Here is an 18823-nt window from a genome sequence, read left to right on the forward strand (position 1 = left end):
ACAAAGGTGATACTAAACAGAGAAGAGGCAGTGTGTGTGTGTACACATGCTAGGGGGTTGGGTTAGTGTGAGGAGAGAAGACAGCAAAGGTGATAAAAAACAGAGAGGAGGCCGGGTGTGTGTGTGTGTGTGTACACATGCTGGGGAGCAGAAGTTAGAGTGAGCAGAGAAGAAAGCAAAGGTGATACAAAACAGAGAGGAGGCCGTGTGTGTGTGTGTGTGTGTGTACACATGCTGGGGAGTGCAGATTACAGTTAGTAAAGAAAACAAAGGTGATAGAACACAGAAAGGAGGCCATGTGTGTTTGTGTGTGTGTGTACACATGCTGGGAAGCAGGGGTTAGAGTGAGCAGGATAGAAAGCAAATGTGATGTAAAACAGAGAGCAGGCTGTGTGTGTGTGTGTGTGTACACATGCTAGGGGCGGGGTTAAGAGTGAGCAGAGAACAAAGCAAAGGTGATACAAAACAGAGGAGGTCAAGTGTGTGTGTGTGTATATACATTCTGTGGGGCGGGGGTTCAAGTGAGCAGAGAAGAAAGCAAAGGTGATGCAAAACGGAGAGGAGGCCGTGTGTGTGTGTGTGTGTGTGTACACAGGCTGGGGGGTGGGGGTTAGGGTGTGCAGAGAAGAAAGAAAAGTTGATGTAAGACAGAAAGGAGGCCGTGTGTGTGTGTGTACACATGCTGGGGGGCAGGGTTTAGAGTGAGCAGAGAAGAAAGCAAAGGTGACACAAAACAGAGAGGAGGCCGTGTGTGTGTGTATGTGTGTGTGTGTGTACACATGCTGGGCGGCGGGGGTTAGGGTGCGCAGAGAAGAATGAAAGGTTGATGTAAGACAAAGAGGAGGCTGTGTGTGTGTGTGTGTGTGTGTGTGTACACATGCTGGGGGGCGGGGGTTAGGGTGCGCAGAGAAGAGAGAAAAGTTGATGTAAGACAGAGAGGAGGCCGTGTGTGTGTGTGTGTGTGTGTACACATGCTGGGGGGCGGGGGTTAGGGTGCGCAGAGAAGAAAGAAAAGTTGACGTAAGACAGAGAGGAGGCCATGTGTGTGTGTGCGTGTGTGTGTGCGCGCGTGTGTATACATGTTGGAGGGCCAGGTTAGAGTGAGCAGAGAAGAAAGCAAATGTGATGCAAAACAGTGAGTAGGCCGTGTGTGTTCGTGTGTGTACACATGCTGATGGTTGGGGGTTAGAGGGAGCAGAGAAGAAAGCAAAGGTGATGCAAAAGAGAGAGGAGGCCTTGGAGCTTTTGCCCTCACTGGAGACTTAGTTAGAGGGACTGTGAGGAGGGGAAGCTCCGGGGATCTCCTGGAGGAGTCAGCGGGCCTTTTCCTGCCTGTGAAGGGTCAGTCCTCAGGAACACTGGGAAGTAACTGGAGTCTGCACATTCCGTCCAGCAGGTCCCCTTCCTCTTTGATGCATCTGTTGCTTTTTTGCCCCCACCAGTCCTCTCCTCTGGGCCTCCCTACCTTTCAGCTTTCCTTCAGGGGCTACAGGAATAAGGCTGGTGAGTGTAATTGTACAAAGTTCCACAACAACTTACCCAGAGGTAGGATTGGATTACGGGATTTTCAGGCCCCGGAGGGAGAGATTTGGGTGTGAGAAGTTGTGAACAAGAGAATATGTCCTGATGCCCCTCAAAGCATGCCCCACAGGCTGTTGTTCCTTATTTCACCTTGGGGCTCACTGGATCGCAATGAGGGGCTGACGAAACATACTTACCTTAATACTGCTTGGATTCTCTGAGTTGAAAACTTCAAAACTTCCTGTGGTCAAAACACAACATTGGAAAAGTTATTCTGGAAACGTGTACAAATCTTGGCACAAAAATAATCTCATCAAAGAGTCATAGCAATTAGGCCAAAAGAACAGTTTTACATTTTCAGTGTATAGACGCCAAGAACAAAGCTGAAAGAGGTGAGATCCCTAGGCTGCTGGGTACAGGTCTTGGCTCTTTACTCAGAAACTGGGAAAGATAGAGGATGATGTGGCAGAAGGAGCGCCGGCCAGGACACCAGAAAAGCAAGTTCGAAACTAGCTACACGTCCTTGCGCAACCATTCAGACTCTAGGAGTTTCTTTGCTCATCTGAAAAATGAGAGGTAGGCTGTGCACCTACTATGTGCCACTTTTCTAGGCACATGGGGATACAGTAGTCAGACAAAAATCCCTCCCCTTAAAGAGCTAACATTGTAAGTCAGGGAGATAGCCAATAAACAAATAATGGAAATACATAGTCTGTCAGATGGGGTAAGTTCTAGGGAGAAAAACAAAGCAGGGAAGTGGGTAGAGGATACTGGGGTGGCAGTGAGGTTGCAATTTTTTTCCTTCTAAATTTTATTTATTTTGTTGTTGTTGTTGAGAATATACACAGCAAAGCATACACCAATTCAACAGTTTTTACATGTACTATTCAGTGACATTGATTACAGACTTTGAGTAGTACAACCATTCTCAGCCTCCTTTTCTGAGTTGTTCCTCCCTCAACATAAACTCACTGCCCCCTAAGATTCCTATTTAATCTTTTGAATTGCTGTTGTCAATTTGATCCCATATTCGTAGATCTTAAAAGAGCACAATGCTCCAGGCAGACATTCTTTTCTAGTTAAGCTAAACTATTGTTTGGTTTTAAGACGGCTTCAGGGGATATTTTTGGTTTAAGATTTAAAGATTATCTCAGGGCAATAGTTTCAGGGGTTCACCCAGCCTCCATGACTCCAGAAAGTCTGGATTCCATGAGAATCTGAAATTCTGTTAAGATACTTATCTTGTGTAGGCTCTCCTCTCCCCAACCCCTTAGAATGTAAGTTCCGTGGGGCCCAGGGCTTTGTCTATTTATAGCTTTATCCTCAGCACTTAGAACAATGTTCAGCACAAAAAAAGGCTCAGTGAATCTTTGTTGGATGAATAAATGAATTGGACATTGGAATATTACCAAAGCATATAGGGAGCTAAGCATAATTCAGTGCAATGAAGTTGAGGAAAACAGTGACACTGGATTTAGGTTTAAAAGATGTGAGATCTATACTCTGACTCAGTGTATGACCTTGGACAAACTACCTCCCCACCCTGGACCTTAGTTTCTTGATCTCTAAAACGAAGGCGTTATACTAGATGGCCTCTTTCCTGCTCCAACATCCTATGATTTTAGAATGCCAGAAACACACCTGTGATATATTATGTCACCTTCTGGCATATTTGCAGAATTCTGGAATATTTACTGCTATTCTATGGTTCATCCTTTAATGACTGTTATTTCCACTCCTCAGTTGGCAGGAGAACTTTCTTGAGTAACTGCTTCAGTCGGTTGCAGGTTTGAAATAGGGTAAACTCTGGCCCTGTGGTGTGAGTTCCCAAGGCTGCCTTTACAGTAAACATGACACTCCTTCCTCTAGGCTAGTGCTGTCAGTGTTTAGAACCACACTGATCCTTTGAGGTTTCAACAAATAGTCAAGAAGTCAACTTACAAATGTTTTAATGGGCCAGTTCTAACAGAGACAAAAAATAAAGTGGGGTCACCCTAGTCAGGCTGGAGTATAAGCAAATAAATATAGGTTTAATCTTTAGCTTTAAAAGCCTTTTTATATATTTTAGTAGGGTTAAGCTATTTATATAAAGCAAGGATAAACTCTTAAAGAGATGATGAAATCCTTTAATCGTCTTTTAGCGTGGGCTCTGCTACATATAAACATATAAACTATTGTTGTGATAAATTCTTATTTCCTGGATATGGTACTTATAAACTTGTAATATCATACCACATACTCTATACCAAAATCATTACTGAAATCTTAACAGTGATTCCGACAAAGCAAACTAGTTGGCTCATGCTAACATCTGACTGACCTAGTACTCCCTCCAGAGTAGATCAACCTACTGTCAAACTCAGTATTAACTTCGGGATTGATGAAAGGAAAATAATCAATACTACCCAATTAAAATTAAGAAAAAAATCAATCAAACCTTCTGTTATTTTGGCACTTGGATCATGGGTACGATCGCCCTCATTGTCACTAAAAACAAAAGATAAAGGACATTTCATTTTCAATGCGTTTAATAAAGGATAAGCAAAAGAACAATCTGTCAAAGCCACATAGAAGCAAACCTGGGTGGGTATGTCTTTGAGTTCTCAAATAAGTGAAAATAATTGCTAGAATGACTTTTATTTGGTCTTACATGTGCCCTCTTGTCTTGTCCACTATAGAAATCACTGAGAGTTGCCTGCATTACTAATTATGTATGTTAAAACGACAGGCCAGGAGAAGATGTCCCAAACAGCACCAGGTCAAAAAGAAACAATAATTTCGGAGTGCCAAGTGGAAAAGAATGTAGGTACAACCAGGTAGATTTTTCTCCTTATACTCAGTTTCATCCATGATGCAATTTGTGAATCTTCTTATTAAGAACAATTTTAGTCAGCTATTCTAGAAAAAAGTGCTAATCAGACTTCAAGTCTACAGTGCACTTTGCTCTTCCCTGCTCCCTATAAATACCACATAGTCCAGCCTTTGCTCCTACAGTTTTCCCCAGCTTCAATGGTCTTCCTTTTATGTAAATCTTATCCATCCTTAAAGGCCCAACTCAAACTCCCTTGCCTTGGAGAATTCTTCTCTAAATGCTCCAACTTACACTGCCCCCTCCATTCTTTGGATTCCTCTGACAGTCAGTGACATACTTTTGAGCATTTAAGCAATCAAGGGAACTAAGTAGGAACCCATTTGGGTGGGTCATAAGTGTGGGGACTATTGTTGATCCAGGGCCTGTCTTCCAGGCTCAAAAACCAAACACATTAGCAAAGATTTGATCTAACTATATCACTATACTAGCAAACAGTCTCAGGAGAAGGTCATAGAGGCCAGGTAAACAAGAATGGGAGAAAAGATGAGAAATAACCACAGTGGGGAGCTAGGGGAAGGAGTGAGGGGAGGTTAAAAGGCTGAACACTGGTCTCCTTCCAGGTGTACTTGGGGGCCCAATTCTTCCCATAAGCATATTTTTCATTTCAGATTATTAACCACCTTGTATTGCTTTAACCAAATGTACCTAGAAAATGAAGTCAGATCCTCTTCGTCATATGAGGATGAACTCCTAATTTTGTGTAGTAAGTAGTGTGTCGATTCAGTCATAGCTCTTCCTTCTTCCCCCTGGAAAAAGTCAGGTATTACACATAGGAGAGTTTGAAGTAAGTAACTATATATAACATTTCCCGATTATCTATGTAGCTGGCATTTCTGACCATGCTGCCTAGGGAAAATGTCCTGCACACTGTGTTTGGTCATGAGATCAGAGCTTCCCTGTAAGTAGACTGGATTTTGTTAAGGCTATGGACGCCGGGCACTGTTGTCTAGAGTTGTATCTCTGTTTTGCTTTTTCTGGTTCACTGCAGCTTCTGGGTTAACCTTGGAATCAGCGCAAATGGATACCCCAGGGAATTGTCTCACCAGGAAATCCCAAATCATGTATATTTGCCAAACACATGGGATGACAGTTTTTGGGTAAGGGCCAACCCAAGAGGTCAGTGAGATTGAGATCATCACTAGAGGGATAGGGAACCTGAGCTGTATGTTAAAATGATAGTGGGGTTTATGGGCTAACTGTGGGAGGTATATTCAACTTATTTGACAAACTTGCTATGTTTGGACAAGTCGGCTAAGTAACTTACCCAAAGGTCGGAGCCAGAATTCAAACCCAGATGGTCTGGATCTGTATGAATCTTTTTACTCACTCCGGCCCATCTTCTCTTCTTGGCCACTGGGGCATGGGGTTTCCTTGCACAAAACTTTCAGTGCGTACTTACCAGCCAGAGTAAAAAAAAAAAAAAAAGTGTGGAATCTATCATCTTAAATAATCAGCTTGCATTTCTCCTAACTGGTTTTCATTTTGTTTTTCTTGTGCTTCTAACTAACCGAGGACTCTTTCCATCATCTTTTTTTCCTTGATTGAGGCTCCTGGCTTCATCTGCTAATCATTTCCCTTTTATTATAAATATCACCAGAGTTGAGAGAGACTTCCTGGGTCTAGTTTAGTACCCCTTCCTTCCTAACCAAAGCACTGTACGTTACTGGGACTGAGTCTGTGAAGCTCTCTACCCTTTCCATTGAAATCTCATCACTGACTGACAGTCACATTTCTCACTTACGCTGGGCTGTGTGTTTTTCTCCCAATGAGTAGAGGCTGTGCCAGTGGAGGACTGTGAGGTGGTCCTGTCTCTGCCAGAAAGAATACTTTTCATTTGCGTTTCCGCAGATTCTGTCAACTGAGTTGAATGCGTGGTAACACTTTTTGGAGTTGGAGTGGATTTGGGACAATATTTGCCAAGCGACAACCTTTTTTTCAGACTGCTCATGCTTGTTATAGGCTTGGGAGAGGTCGCTGCGCTTGCTCTTGGCTTCATGTCTTCTTTCACTTGATCTTCAACTAGACCTTCAAAGCATTCTCCTTTTACAACCTCTTGTAAAACAGCTTCATCTTCATCTGAAATCAGGTCCTTCTCTATCTTATTTCCTGTGCTTTTGTGGTCAATATCATGAGCAGACAACCGAATGATAAGGTCTTTTTTGTCCTTGACGTCTTTTAAAAGCGCCACCCTGGTGATGTCAGGCTTTCTCAAATTCGGAAACGAATTCCTGGTAGCTGGCTGAAATTGAAGAGACAATAAATATTAATAAAAACTGCCCCAATCATTTTTCCCTGTAGTTCTATTTTAATAAAGGCAACTTTCACATGTGTTTGGATACTAGTTTGAATTTGTAAAATACGTTATCTTCAAATGCCATTTACTTATATATTAGTGATATAAAAGAATAAATGAACAAAAATCATATGGAATTTTTTTTGCATTGAGAAATCATATTACTCCAATACAAAGAAGACAGCCCAACTAAGATTCTTTCTTTTGCTCCCAATTTTACTTTCTACTTGCCAAGAAATGCAAAGTGCACAAAAACGTTAATTACATTCTGTTTTCATCATTTACCTTGAAAGGGTTATAGCAGGCTTAAACATGGTAACGTGTTTTTTTAATACTTCTCAGCAGGGAACTAAGCATAGAGCAATCTAAGGACAGATATTTTCATGAAGAGACAAAGTATTGGTTGATCTGAATTTTTAAAAATGATGAATAATAGCCGAAATTGTGAAGGCCTCTGAATCTTCACTCCTCACCTCTCTCTCTACCCCTAATCCTTTGAACATATTTTCCAAAAGAAGCTTCAAAGAATGTTCATTTCCCCTCGCCTCCCTAGTCAAATGTCACTTTTCATTTTGCAGTGTTAAAAACAGATCAAGGAAAAGACAGTTACAATGAAATAAATGACTTTTCCCATTTCTATAGCCTTTGATGGTGCCACAGAAAATGAATTTATCAATCTCAGACCTCGACATTCCTTTGTAGCACCGTAAACCAGCTTTTCAGATAAATGCTGCCCTAAAGGGCAAATATCTTTTGTGCAAAGCAAAATGAAAGAAGAACTTCTGTAAGAAAGGGAAACAATCAATTTTGATTGTCTATGCTGGTGGAGGGGAGCAGTGGTTCAAAAAATCCTAAATCATTCGATACGGCTTTGGGATTTGTCTCTCTATGAGCTTTTAATACGCATGTTTCTGGTGTGATGGACATTTGGGGGACCTCAAAACAGCAAATACAATTCCTACTTGTGGAGTCCTGCCGGAGGAGGAACCTGTAAGAAACAAGTGAAATCTAAGCACCTGCAATCTAATGTTTGTTGATGACTGTTGCTTAGGAAAAGCAATACTACCAAGAGGCCTTAAGTTCGAAGATTTAAATCTCTAGTAGAGATTTTATCTGGTTTACCTGATATTCTATTAACTGGCCCCTTTGTATCCTATGTGGTCATTGTTGTTAGTTGCCATCGAGTCAATTCCGACTCATGGCGGCCCCACGTGTGCAGAGTAGAACTGCACTCCACAGGGTTTTCAAGACCGTGACCTTTCAGAAGCAGATTGCTAGGCCTGTCTTCTGAGGTGCCTCGGGGTGGCTTTGAGCCACCAGCCTTTTGGCTAGTGATCGAGTGCTTAGCCGTCTGCGCCACTCAGGGATTCCAGTTGCACCTAGACAGTACTATGATAAAGTATAGCCACCACAAACCGTGGGAGTGGTAAAAGGCTGCAGTTCTAAATCACTCAATGAGGATTACAGTCCTAATCAGTCTGGTCTGCAGTTAAGGGTACTTCCTGTACCTTCATTCTTCAAGAGATGGCAGTTCGGTCTGACTGGCTAATGAAAATTAGCCTGCTGCCTTTCCACTGAGCCACAGAGTTGATACGGTAAGCCCCAGGAAAGCAGGGGCGCTGGATGAATCAGAGGACCCAATTTTCCTACTGGGCTAAGCAAAAGAAAACTGGCCCAAAATTGGCTGTATTTTACAAATGCATTCCCACAGACCTACCTGAGGCAGGAAATCTCACTAGTCCCTCATTTCTTTTCACCACTGCCTTTTGCACTTACCTCAAAGGGCTTTACATCCAGTCGTCCACTCTTATCCAATGAAACACGCCCTTCTTTCTGTCTCTGGCCTGTACCAGGTGTATTTACTATGTAGCTCCTCCCACTGACTGCAGCTCTTCTCAGTTCTTCTATGCTATGTCCAGTTCTCTCTAAACATTCAATTTTTAGTTTCTCGAGAGGTTGTGTTTTAATAGAGATTACTCCTAGGTGTTCAGCAACAGTATCTGGGCCGATAGTTATTGGCTGCTTCCCACGATATGGAAGGATACACGTGGGAAGCCCAATCAATTCTCCATGTAACATTTCTTCCTCTAGCTGAGGCTCCATTTTGACAGCATGCTCATGTGCCTTTTCAACAATTCTGTCCACATTCAGATCACCAAAGAGGTCAGCACTCGAAGTTTTTGAGCCAGTTGTTTCTAATGGATAATTTGAAATTTTACTAGTAATTAAAGAAGCCACTTTTTGAGGAAAGAATCTGTTTGTACCTTTCATATCATGGTAAAGGTCTTCGTGTGTGCCAGACTGTTGTAGCACATGATTATAGACTGAATCAACCACCTGAGAAATCATTTCCATATTTTCTGGAGTTAGGTGGTGCTCTTCAGGATTAGTAGCTACAATGCTAATGTTATTTTTAGAAATTTCAGCTGTCACGGATTTTGTCAGTTGAGATGCAATTTTATTTAGCTCAGGCTTTGATAAGGTTTTTGCATCTCGGTTTGAGGCACATGGCAACTTCGCTAGTTTAGCCAAAAACAAGGCCAATGTTTCCTCTAAAAACATGGCATCTAATACAGAACCTTTCCTGGATGCAGGCTTTTCCTTCAACTTAAGGTCATCGATAATTTTAGTCACTTTGTCCAAAATTATGACAGCTTCCAGAAGTAATTCTGAACTTGAGGCTTCTTCCTCCATTTGTGGCTGCAATTCTGAGTTGGAGATTTCCTTCACCATTAAAAAACCAATTATATCAGCTAGGACATTGCTCTGACCCATTAAATCTTTAAACACAGAAGTATGTGAGCCAGAGTGCTTTAAAACACTGTTGTACACAGAACTAACTACCTTTTCAATAGTTGCACTATCTGCTGAAGATATGGTAGTATTTTCCTTGGCCTGTGGTACAACCTTAATCTGACTTTTAGAGATATATTCTTGAAGCGAATTTAAGATTTTTGAGGTTATTTTTTGCATTTCAGGATTTAGAGAATTGTTTTGTTCCTTATCTGCTTTTGGAAACATGGATAAAAGCTTTGATAAAAAGTTGACAGCAATTTCTTCTATGATGTTAAAAGGCAGTTTGTAAGTGTACGATGGCTGGGGCTGGACAACCTCAGTGTTTTGGATGACATTTTGAAGGATGTTTCCAGCCACAGAGTCTACTGCAGTGCACTGATGTGGACTCAGCATTTCAGAAAAATAGTTTTGCAGTTGATTGCCAGCCACTTCTCGTACAACTAAAGAGACGATGGTTTCAGAAAGGATTCTGCAACCCTTGGAGACACAATTTTGTATGATCTCTTGTGATGCAAATTGCGGGAGGAGATTGTTATAAATAGTCTGAGCCACTAATTGAATAATTTCATCATCATTAGGATGTAAGGAGTCTACGTATTGTATAATCATATCTTTATCTTTGGCGATCTGTGTCATAATTGTACTCACTAACTTCATTTGAAGGAAATCCAGTTCTGTGTACGAGTTGTTCTCAAATATTTCTGTTTCAGTGTTGGCTACTGTTGAGAAAATTTTTGATAGAAGAGAAGAAATGATATTCTCTAAAAATTTATGTGGCAGCATTATGGTATGTGGCAATGATGTTTGACATTCTTTGCATGCTGTTTCGGTCACCTTTTGGAGCTTTTTAATAACCTCCTTAGATTCTAGAGGTAAATATACTGAAGATGGAGCCACATCACAAAGTAGAAAGTCTAGCTGGTGTTGAAAAATTTCTTCTATGACTGCACTAGCTAGCCTTCTTGCTAATTTGTTGCCATTACTGTTTATGTCCCCACAAATGGAACCTTGAGATCCATACTCCAGCAGAATATTGCATATAGAGGAGTGGACAACCTTATTAACCAATGACTTACTGATTGATGGCATATTAGCAATAAAAGGTACTTCATCGGAAGGTACATCAGCTGCAGTGGCCATACTATACATGGCTGGTATTTTAGCCATAGGTATTATTGTTATTTTGGGTGGCGCTTTATCTACAGATGGTTCTTTTTGCCTGTGAGGTACTTTATGAACTGGTGACATTTTATCTATAGATGAAAAGAGCTGATTTCCCTGCTCTGGACTTAATAGTTTAATTTGAGCATCTGAAAACTCCTTTAAGAGTGAATCAATCAATTTCATAGCTGTGTCATAGAGCTCAGCTTGATTTACATCATTGGTTACATTCTGACATGCATCGTGTGTAGCCGGTAAGGAAGAAAAGATCAGTTTGTTAGCTATTTCGGCAATAATGTCTTCTAAAAAGTTAACAGGCAAAACCCCAGGTTTATTTTCTGGTGGGTTCTGAGGTCTATCTGGTTTACTTTTCATTTCTTTATCGTCACTCTTCTCTTTCTCTTCCTCATTTGACAGAACTTCCTGGCAAGCTGAGGGGGTTAAATCCCCCGTTGAAGCAGGCTGTGCAAAATTCCTGCCATACACCTGAGTTACAGATGATACTCTTTCACCTGGGGGATTTTGGAATTTTGAATCATCAGTTCGTCCATGAAGAAAAGATATTTCTAAAACATTGCTGTAAATGCTTTCAGTGACAGTTTGGACACATTTAGGATCCAAGATTTGTTTGCCATCCACAACTGCAGACTCTGTTCTCCTTTCTCGGGTCTCTTTATTTCTCACCATGGATTTCAAAGAAAGTATTTCAAGGGGTCCATCCTCTTTTCCTAATGTACTTTCTCTGGTATCGTCACACTGCTTTTTATCATCTGTTTTTAAATCCGGTTCCAATACAACCTTCTTGGTTTTTGTATCATCGGTAGCTGCTGAAATATGTTTATATATCCTATCACCAGGCCCTTCCTCATCTTTTCTAGCTGAACCATCATTCTTCTCGATTTCATTCTTTTTAAGCGTTGTGCTCAAATCTGGCCCCTGAATATCCTTACTTTTCACACTGGTAGTTGGAAAAGTAACTTTTGATACCTTCTCACTGTCTTTTCTAATTGAACATTTCTTTTTCTTCTTATGCTTTTTGTTTTTATTTGCCACATTTTCAGCTGACACCGATGCTAGGGGAATTACTCTGCTGCTCATAATGCTAGTTATAGCAGTATATACTGGCTCGTGGATACAGTCTTTTTCCATTGAGGTCTCTTCCTTTTTTAAATTCTCTTTTCTATTAGTTGCACCTCTATCTATTGCCAAAGTGTCAATTTTGGTTTTCGGGCCTGATGTTAGGACGGTGAGCTCAGATGACTGTTCTAATAGAGAAAGTGGGTTCTCCTCTAAGCTTCTGTCTCTCTTTGTAGAGGATTTAAATGGTAGATGTTGAACCCTTTGGATGATGCTATCCACATCTAGAAATGAAAAGAGTATGGAAGACCAATTTCCTGAAAACAGTGGTTGAATTTTGAAAGCAGAGATTGCCTTCTCAGCTAAAGCAGCAATTATCTCTATAACAATGTCACTGCTACCGTCTTTCTTTGTTAGATTGTTAGATCTATATATTTCCATGACTTCATCATATACAGAATCAGAGACTTTATCAACTGTGTCTTTATCAATTGGTGGAAAAGAAAACATTTCTTCGGCATTTTCTAGAACTTTAATTTCACTTTTCCTAAATTCTCCTGTCAGGGCATTTGCAAATTTTATAGCCATGTCCACGAGGTCTCCCTCTGATACTTCTTTGTCCTTAGGATCTTCAGAATTACTTGGGAGAGCATAAAATTTGTGGACAAGGTCAATTATAACATCTTTCAAAAACGTTGCAGAATACACAGAAGGCTGTGGGAAAGACAATGCTTTTTCTTTACCAGGAGTACAGAGCTCGACTGCATGGTCATTTTCAGGTAAGGTGCTGGCAGATGATTCTTCATTATGTAAAAATGGCTTCAGGTGATAATCCATGATTTCCTCCATAATGAAACCAGCTAGTCTCCTGATGAATGAGCCTTCCTGTTTGCTTGTGTCTTCCTGTGCTTCAGCTTGGAATTTAAACTTCGTCATAATATTGTTACATATGCAGTCAATGAAGTTCTCCATTGCTCCTAACTGCATACTTTCTGCATGCTCCTCTGCTGTGGCAAGTCGAACCTCGTGTTCAGAAATTTCGGTTATAATTTCATCCACCAGTTTCGAAGCTGCATTCACAGATTCATAATCTGGTGGTACTTCTTCCTCTTTCAGTTCGGTTTCCGTCTCAGACAAAGGGAATATATGTGCTAGAAGCTTGTAAATCACATCTTCTAACAGAGGACGAGGCAATACAGTTATGCATGATGGCAAGACACGGCTACCGTCGTTGACGATATGGAGCACGTTTCTGAGGATGTTCTCCTCTTGCAGGGAACAGTAAGAAGCTGCTAATTCTCCTGAAATCAATGACTCCATCTGATAGTCAAACATTTCTCCTAAGAGCAAATAAAATATTTTTCTTCCAAAATCGATCACATCACTTTGGATAGCCCTATAAACGTGAATTAGAGATTTGTAATCACCTAATATTTTCTCATAAATTAGGTTGACAGTTTTATGAACCATTTCTTTATACTGTTCTGAAAGGTACAGATTTTCATCCAAGTTATCTGCAACTAAAATTTCTGATGTGGAGAACTCCAGCACAATTGATCGTACTAATGTTGTAACAATGTCAGTTGTGCTGGCTTTTGCTTTGTATGGGTTTTTGGCAGCTAAGATATTATGTGAGAATGCATAAAGGATTTTGCATAAAAGCTCAGAAATAACTTCCTCCAAAAAGACAGCTGAATTCATGATGAAAGACAATTCTCTTTGTTTAGGATCGCTTGCTCTCTTTTTATAAGTTCGATCAACTGGACCTGAAGGGAGAGTTTTATCTTCAGATAAAAATGACTGAAGATGATGGTTAAAGATTTCTTTTATCATATAACTTGCTATTTCTGTAACAGGCATATTACTTATGCCTTTTTTATCTCTTTTAAGAGACTGGAATAAGTTAGAGTGAGAAAAGTCGGCGTAGATGGCATCGGCCATAGCCTGGATCTCTTTTTCTGAAATCACATTTTGTTTTCCATTTCCATGTTTAATAATACATATTGCATGCTTAGAAATCACTGACATGATTTCATCGATCATTCTCAGGACTGTGTTACTCAAATCTGATTGCGAAAGGCCTGGATCTTCTGCACTGCAGTACAATGGACTTATCTGTGATAAAATCTGACTGACTATTTTTTCCAAATGAGTATGGGATAATACAGTGGTATAGATGGTGGAAGTCTGTCTTTGGAGTCTTGACTTAATAATATCATATCGCACTCTCTTTGTCAAAACATCAGTATTGAGTTTTGAATCTAATTTAAAAGACCGGTTTGCTAGGAAATCTGGATGGATTTGGAAGTCAAAAGTTTCTGCGAGGATAACTTTAGTTATTCTCTTAGCCAACATCTTTGTGTCATGGAGAAAATCTTTATCAGGTTCCATCGAATATTCTTGTAAAACTTTGCTATACACTGTGCCAATAATTTTTATAACTACATCTCTAGCTACGGGTGGCAAACACAATTGTTCCTTAGCATTTTCCAGGATGCCAACTTGGGCTTTTGAGAATTCTTCTGTTGTCAGATACAAGAGTTTCTCAGCGGTTTCTAACAGTTCTTTTTGGGACTCTCTTACAAATTTTGTTTGTACAGTGCCCATCACCCTGTGAAATATCTTGCTTAAAACCCCAAAGATCACATCTTCCAAAAAGGCTGAGGAATAAACACCGATAAAAAACTGCTGCCTTCTTGCATCATCCAAGTACGGATATGCTGAAGGCAAGAGTAACTTTCCATACACAGATGGATTCAGATGTTGTTGGCAGATATTTTTAATGATAAAACCGGCTACTCTATCAATCAGAGCATTGCTACCGCTTATGAGATCACGCTCCACTGCATCTTGAGACTCGGAGTTTTGCAAAATATTTCTGAATACTGAGTCAACGAGATGCTGAGTATCATCCTCTGAATAAGCAAACTTGGTTTCTTCATCGTCTTTTGAAAATCGAATTTCATGTTGGGAAATTTTCACCTTAATATCACTGATTAGCTTAGAAGAGATTTCACTGAAATTAACTTCTGATCTATCCTTTGGGGTTTCTCTGCATGGAACCCTGTTATCTGCAGAAGGAAATATTCTAGACAACAGCATTCTGATTATGTCTTCTAAAAATGTGTATGGCAGCAAGGTGTTATACGGAGATAAACGGTGGCTTGGCTTGGTAGATTTACTGATGCCACCAAGGATGTTCTGAACAATGTCCTCCGCAGTTAAAGTAGAGTAGTAATAAGTGGACAAATCCCCAGAAAACAGTGGATGAAAAAGGTAATCAGAAATAGATCCTACAATTAAACTGGCAATATTTTCCATAAAAATATCACTGTCTTTGAATTCTTTATTATCAATATCGGGGATCAGCCCATGCTGTATCAGAAAGTTCCTATAAACTGACTCGACCAGTTCATCCAGAGTGTCTGTGCCTATAAGGGGTAAAGCTGGCTCTTTGCCATCACGAAGAATGCAAATTTTAGCTTTGTTAAAATGGTTATGTATTGAGTTTACTATTTTTTGGGTGATTTTTCCCAGTTCAAGTGCAGTTTTATATTTTGGATCGAAGATCTTTGGTACAAGCCTGGCAACAATTTCTTCCACAAATGCCTTAGGACAAATGCCCATACCTACTGATAATGGCTTCTGGGATCTCTGTGCCTCTGTGGCTTCAATGAGAACCTCTTTAACCATACTTGATATCTCATCCAGTGAAGTTCTTGAATGAGAGACGCCCTCTCCACACAAGAAGGGTTGAAGATGATTTTCAATAATCTCTTGAATAATAAGACTGGCCATTCGATCGACCATAAGTGGGCTCTGGCTTACTACACTTTTCTGAATTGACACAAGAGAGTCAGATATTTGCAAAATATTATTATAAACAGACTCCACCATTTTTTGGAGATTTTCTTCTGTATATAGATAGTGATGATCACATTGAGTGAGCCAGATCTTATGCTTTGAAATGGCTAACATAACCTTATTTATTATACAGGTCGATAGCTCATTAAAATCTGAAGTCATGAAATATTTCTTTCCCAGGCATGAAGCCTTACTGGGTAGAGGAATGAGCTGAGATAATAGCCTTCTGATGACATCTTCTAAAAATGAGTGTGACAGCATGGTGGTATAGCCTATTAAATGTTGAACTGGGTAATGAAGTTCTCTCAGGCTATTTTGAAGTTTCTGCAGTATATTTTTGGCTTCAAGAGGGTAATACGAATTGGGCGTGAGCTTTCCCACATAGCACACTGGGAGTTCATAGGCTAAAATCTCTATCAATATGCCATGAGTTATTTGCTGGGCTACTGAGGTGATAACATGTGCCAGATTATCACCATAGGCCACTTGTAATTCATATTTCCGTAAAATATCATTATAAACTGTGTCAACAATCTTACTAACAGTTTCTTTATAAACTGGTGGAAAGCATAGCTTTTCCTCAACATCCCGTAAAACAGTAACTTGAGCATTATTAAACTCATTCACTACAGAGCTGACACCTAATATACTCATTTCATTGAGTTGCACTTCAGTGATGTTGTCATTTTTGTTCCACAATGAGGTGAAAAGATGAAGAAAAACGTCTGAAATGATTTCCTCCAAAAACTTGGCTGAATAAACGCCTGTGCTGATGCCTCCCGGCTGTAGCATGTTATGCGTGGGTGCTGCATCCATTGTCTTTTCTCTTGGTCTTCCAATAGGTGATGAGGAGGGTTTTACTGTAAGTGACTCACTAAATGGGGCTTGTATTTTGGAACTAGTCACCCTGAGATTATTCACTGCCCTTGTCAAAGGCTTGCTGTCATAACTCATGAATCTTACAGGGTCTTTACCCTGTCTTGATTCTTTTAATTCTGGCCTTTTTGACCTTGGGAGACTAGGAAGTCTCTCTCTTGTTCTATATTTTAAATACGTGGGGGTAAAAGGTGGACTTCCGGAGGGCCGCTGTACACTGTGTGATAGCTTTTCCATTAAGGATTTCACCATGCTATGGGAAATAACACTAAGCATAGATTCTTGGTCTGTTTCCGCTAGATTTTCCAAAAGGTCTGACATGTCATGGTCTTGAGCTAGTGATCCGTAGTCTATGGTTCCCTTGGAATAACCAAATTCTTCATCCTCTACATTTTGAAGTATGTCGAACCGTTGACATTCTTCTGCTGATACTTCATCCGAAAAAGGGCCATTCGTAAAGAGGTTGTTGGCTGTGCATCCTTCCAAAAGTATTCGAATAAGTTTCTCACATACAACATTCAGAAGAAAAACAGATTTGGGGGAAAGACCTAGGTTATTTCCAGGTATGCTGCTACCTGGCTGGTTATTAGAGGATGGGAACAGTTTTCTTGCTATTTTACCCGAATCCATATCCCAAATTGGGCATTCATCTGGCAAAAACAAATCTAAAACAATATTAAAAATTTTATCAACTACTTCTTTGGATTCACGAGTTTTTAGGCTACTAACCAGACTGTCTAACTTACATACCAGAGAATTTAATTGATTTTTTCGTACGAGTTGATTAATTCGGCGAGTAGAAGCAGATTTCCAATTTCCAGGGCCCAGCTGTCTTTTTGTAGTTTTGGTTTGGTTGCCTGTGGGCAAACTAGGGCTTCTAAGCGTGGAAGAAGACTTATTTCTTCCTTTGCTGTCAAGCTGATGATTTATTCCTGTTTCTCTGGATAGAACCTGAGTCACTCCTATTAAGAGATCCTGAAAGAGGTCATCGATGTTAACCGTATCTACACTGGGGCAGTAAATATATTTTGTTTTTACAGAAACCATTTCTTGTGTAATGTCTGCCTTTAAGATGTCACTATTAAACAGGATACGAATAATGATTTCTGAAATGCTTAAAGCAAGTTCGCTGATAGGAATTGACCGGCTCTCACACTTTAAGGAATGAACTAAAATAACCTTGCTAAATGTGGCATCTTGACTGTCCAGTCCCTTCTGTTTTATCCCAGCCTCTTCAGTAGAATCAGAAATTCTTGCAAGCATATGAGAAAGAACCAATTTAGTGAGATGTTCACAAAGTTGATTAAGCGAAGAGTCACGGTGTGTGCTTCTTAGAGGATGTTCTGATTCATATTTTTGCCTTGATAATGTGGAAATAATAGGTACTTTTTCATCAGGAAGACCTTAAAAGAGAAAACATTGCTAATTTTAACACGTATTAAAAAAAATGCTGGCCATTCAAAATACTGGCAATAGAAAATAGAAAAACCTAGTCAAGAAAGGAACTGGGGTTTCTTTAAATCTGTATTTTCCACCTTGTGGAATCTTTACTTCTGCCAGAAAGTTAAGAAAATAGCCTAGAAGAATCCAAATCTCTAAGTCAGGTGCAGCTTTCTTCCTGGGATAGCTATGTTGCTCTAAGAAGCTAGAAATTCTGGGGCAGAAACACTCTTTCTAGCTTTACTGTTGCAATACCCTAGCGTGGCTCCAGTGATCTCGTAATTCTTGAAAAATTTTTCGGTTGTTGTGCTAAATGTCCAGTTCAGGGGGCTTTATCTTAGATTGGTGTCCAACAGCTCTGACATACAAAAATGGCTATTTCAAATGGTTCAACCCACTATATGCATGTAAGCATTCAAAGAAAGGGAGTGCAAATATCATCCTTGCAAGCATGGGTTTAGTGTATTATATCTAAAAAGAATCGAAGTTACAACACTGGGATGTGAACGGAACCAAAAGTTTAATGTTATGTTTTTATCAATTCTGTTCATAATAATGGCAAAGACTTCGACTGTATATCTCAAAAAGAAGTTGGAGCATCACCCTGCTGTCAATTAACTAGGCATGAATTGTGACTGGAACGGAAGACGTCTTTTGTCAAGAGCTTAATATCTCTTTGGAACTGCTTTTTTTGGGAATTGCCTTCAGAGCAATGCATGTACCACACAAGAAAACTGGTCTCATCATTTCATAGTCATACCTCATGCTCAACCCAAACCTCCAGCTTTAAATTACACCTATTTAATCTCATCTGTATATAAGGACAACTGAGCAGCACCCCTCCAAATAAAAATTATGCAAATGACTAATATTTTTTCTTTTAGCACACTGACCCGTTGAAAAACATGTAAGTAGATAAACAG

At 40.0% G+C, this 18823-nt stretch overlaps 1 protein-coding gene across 1 annotated transcript in view; it reads right to left on the reverse strand.

Moving 5' to 3' along the window:
• Window positions 1–18823, reverse strand: part of LOC100666784 (fibrous sheath-interacting protein 2-like) — a 48825-nt gene that overhangs the window by 20920 nt on the left and 9082 nt on the right. The window contains exons 2-6 of the mRNA XM_064277583.1: window positions 8463–17863; window positions 6135–6632; window positions 5039–5139; window positions 3959–4008; window positions 1719–1762 (exon numbers count right to left, since the gene is read on the reverse strand). Coding sequence (XP_064133653.1) covers window positions 1719–1762; window positions 3959–4008; window positions 5039–5139; window positions 6135–6632; window positions 8463–17863 — 10094 coding nt within the window. The remainder of the gene's footprint in view (window positions 1–1718; window positions 1763–3958; window positions 4009–5038; window positions 5140–6134; window positions 6633–8462; window positions 17864–18823) is intronic.

The sequence above is a fragment of the Loxodonta africana genome, chromosome X, assembly GCF_030014295.1.
Source record: "Loxodonta africana isolate mLoxAfr1 chromosome X, mLoxAfr1.hap2, whole genome shotgun sequence".
NCBI lineage: Eukaryota > Metazoa > Chordata > Mammalia > Proboscidea > Elephantidae > Loxodonta > Loxodonta africana.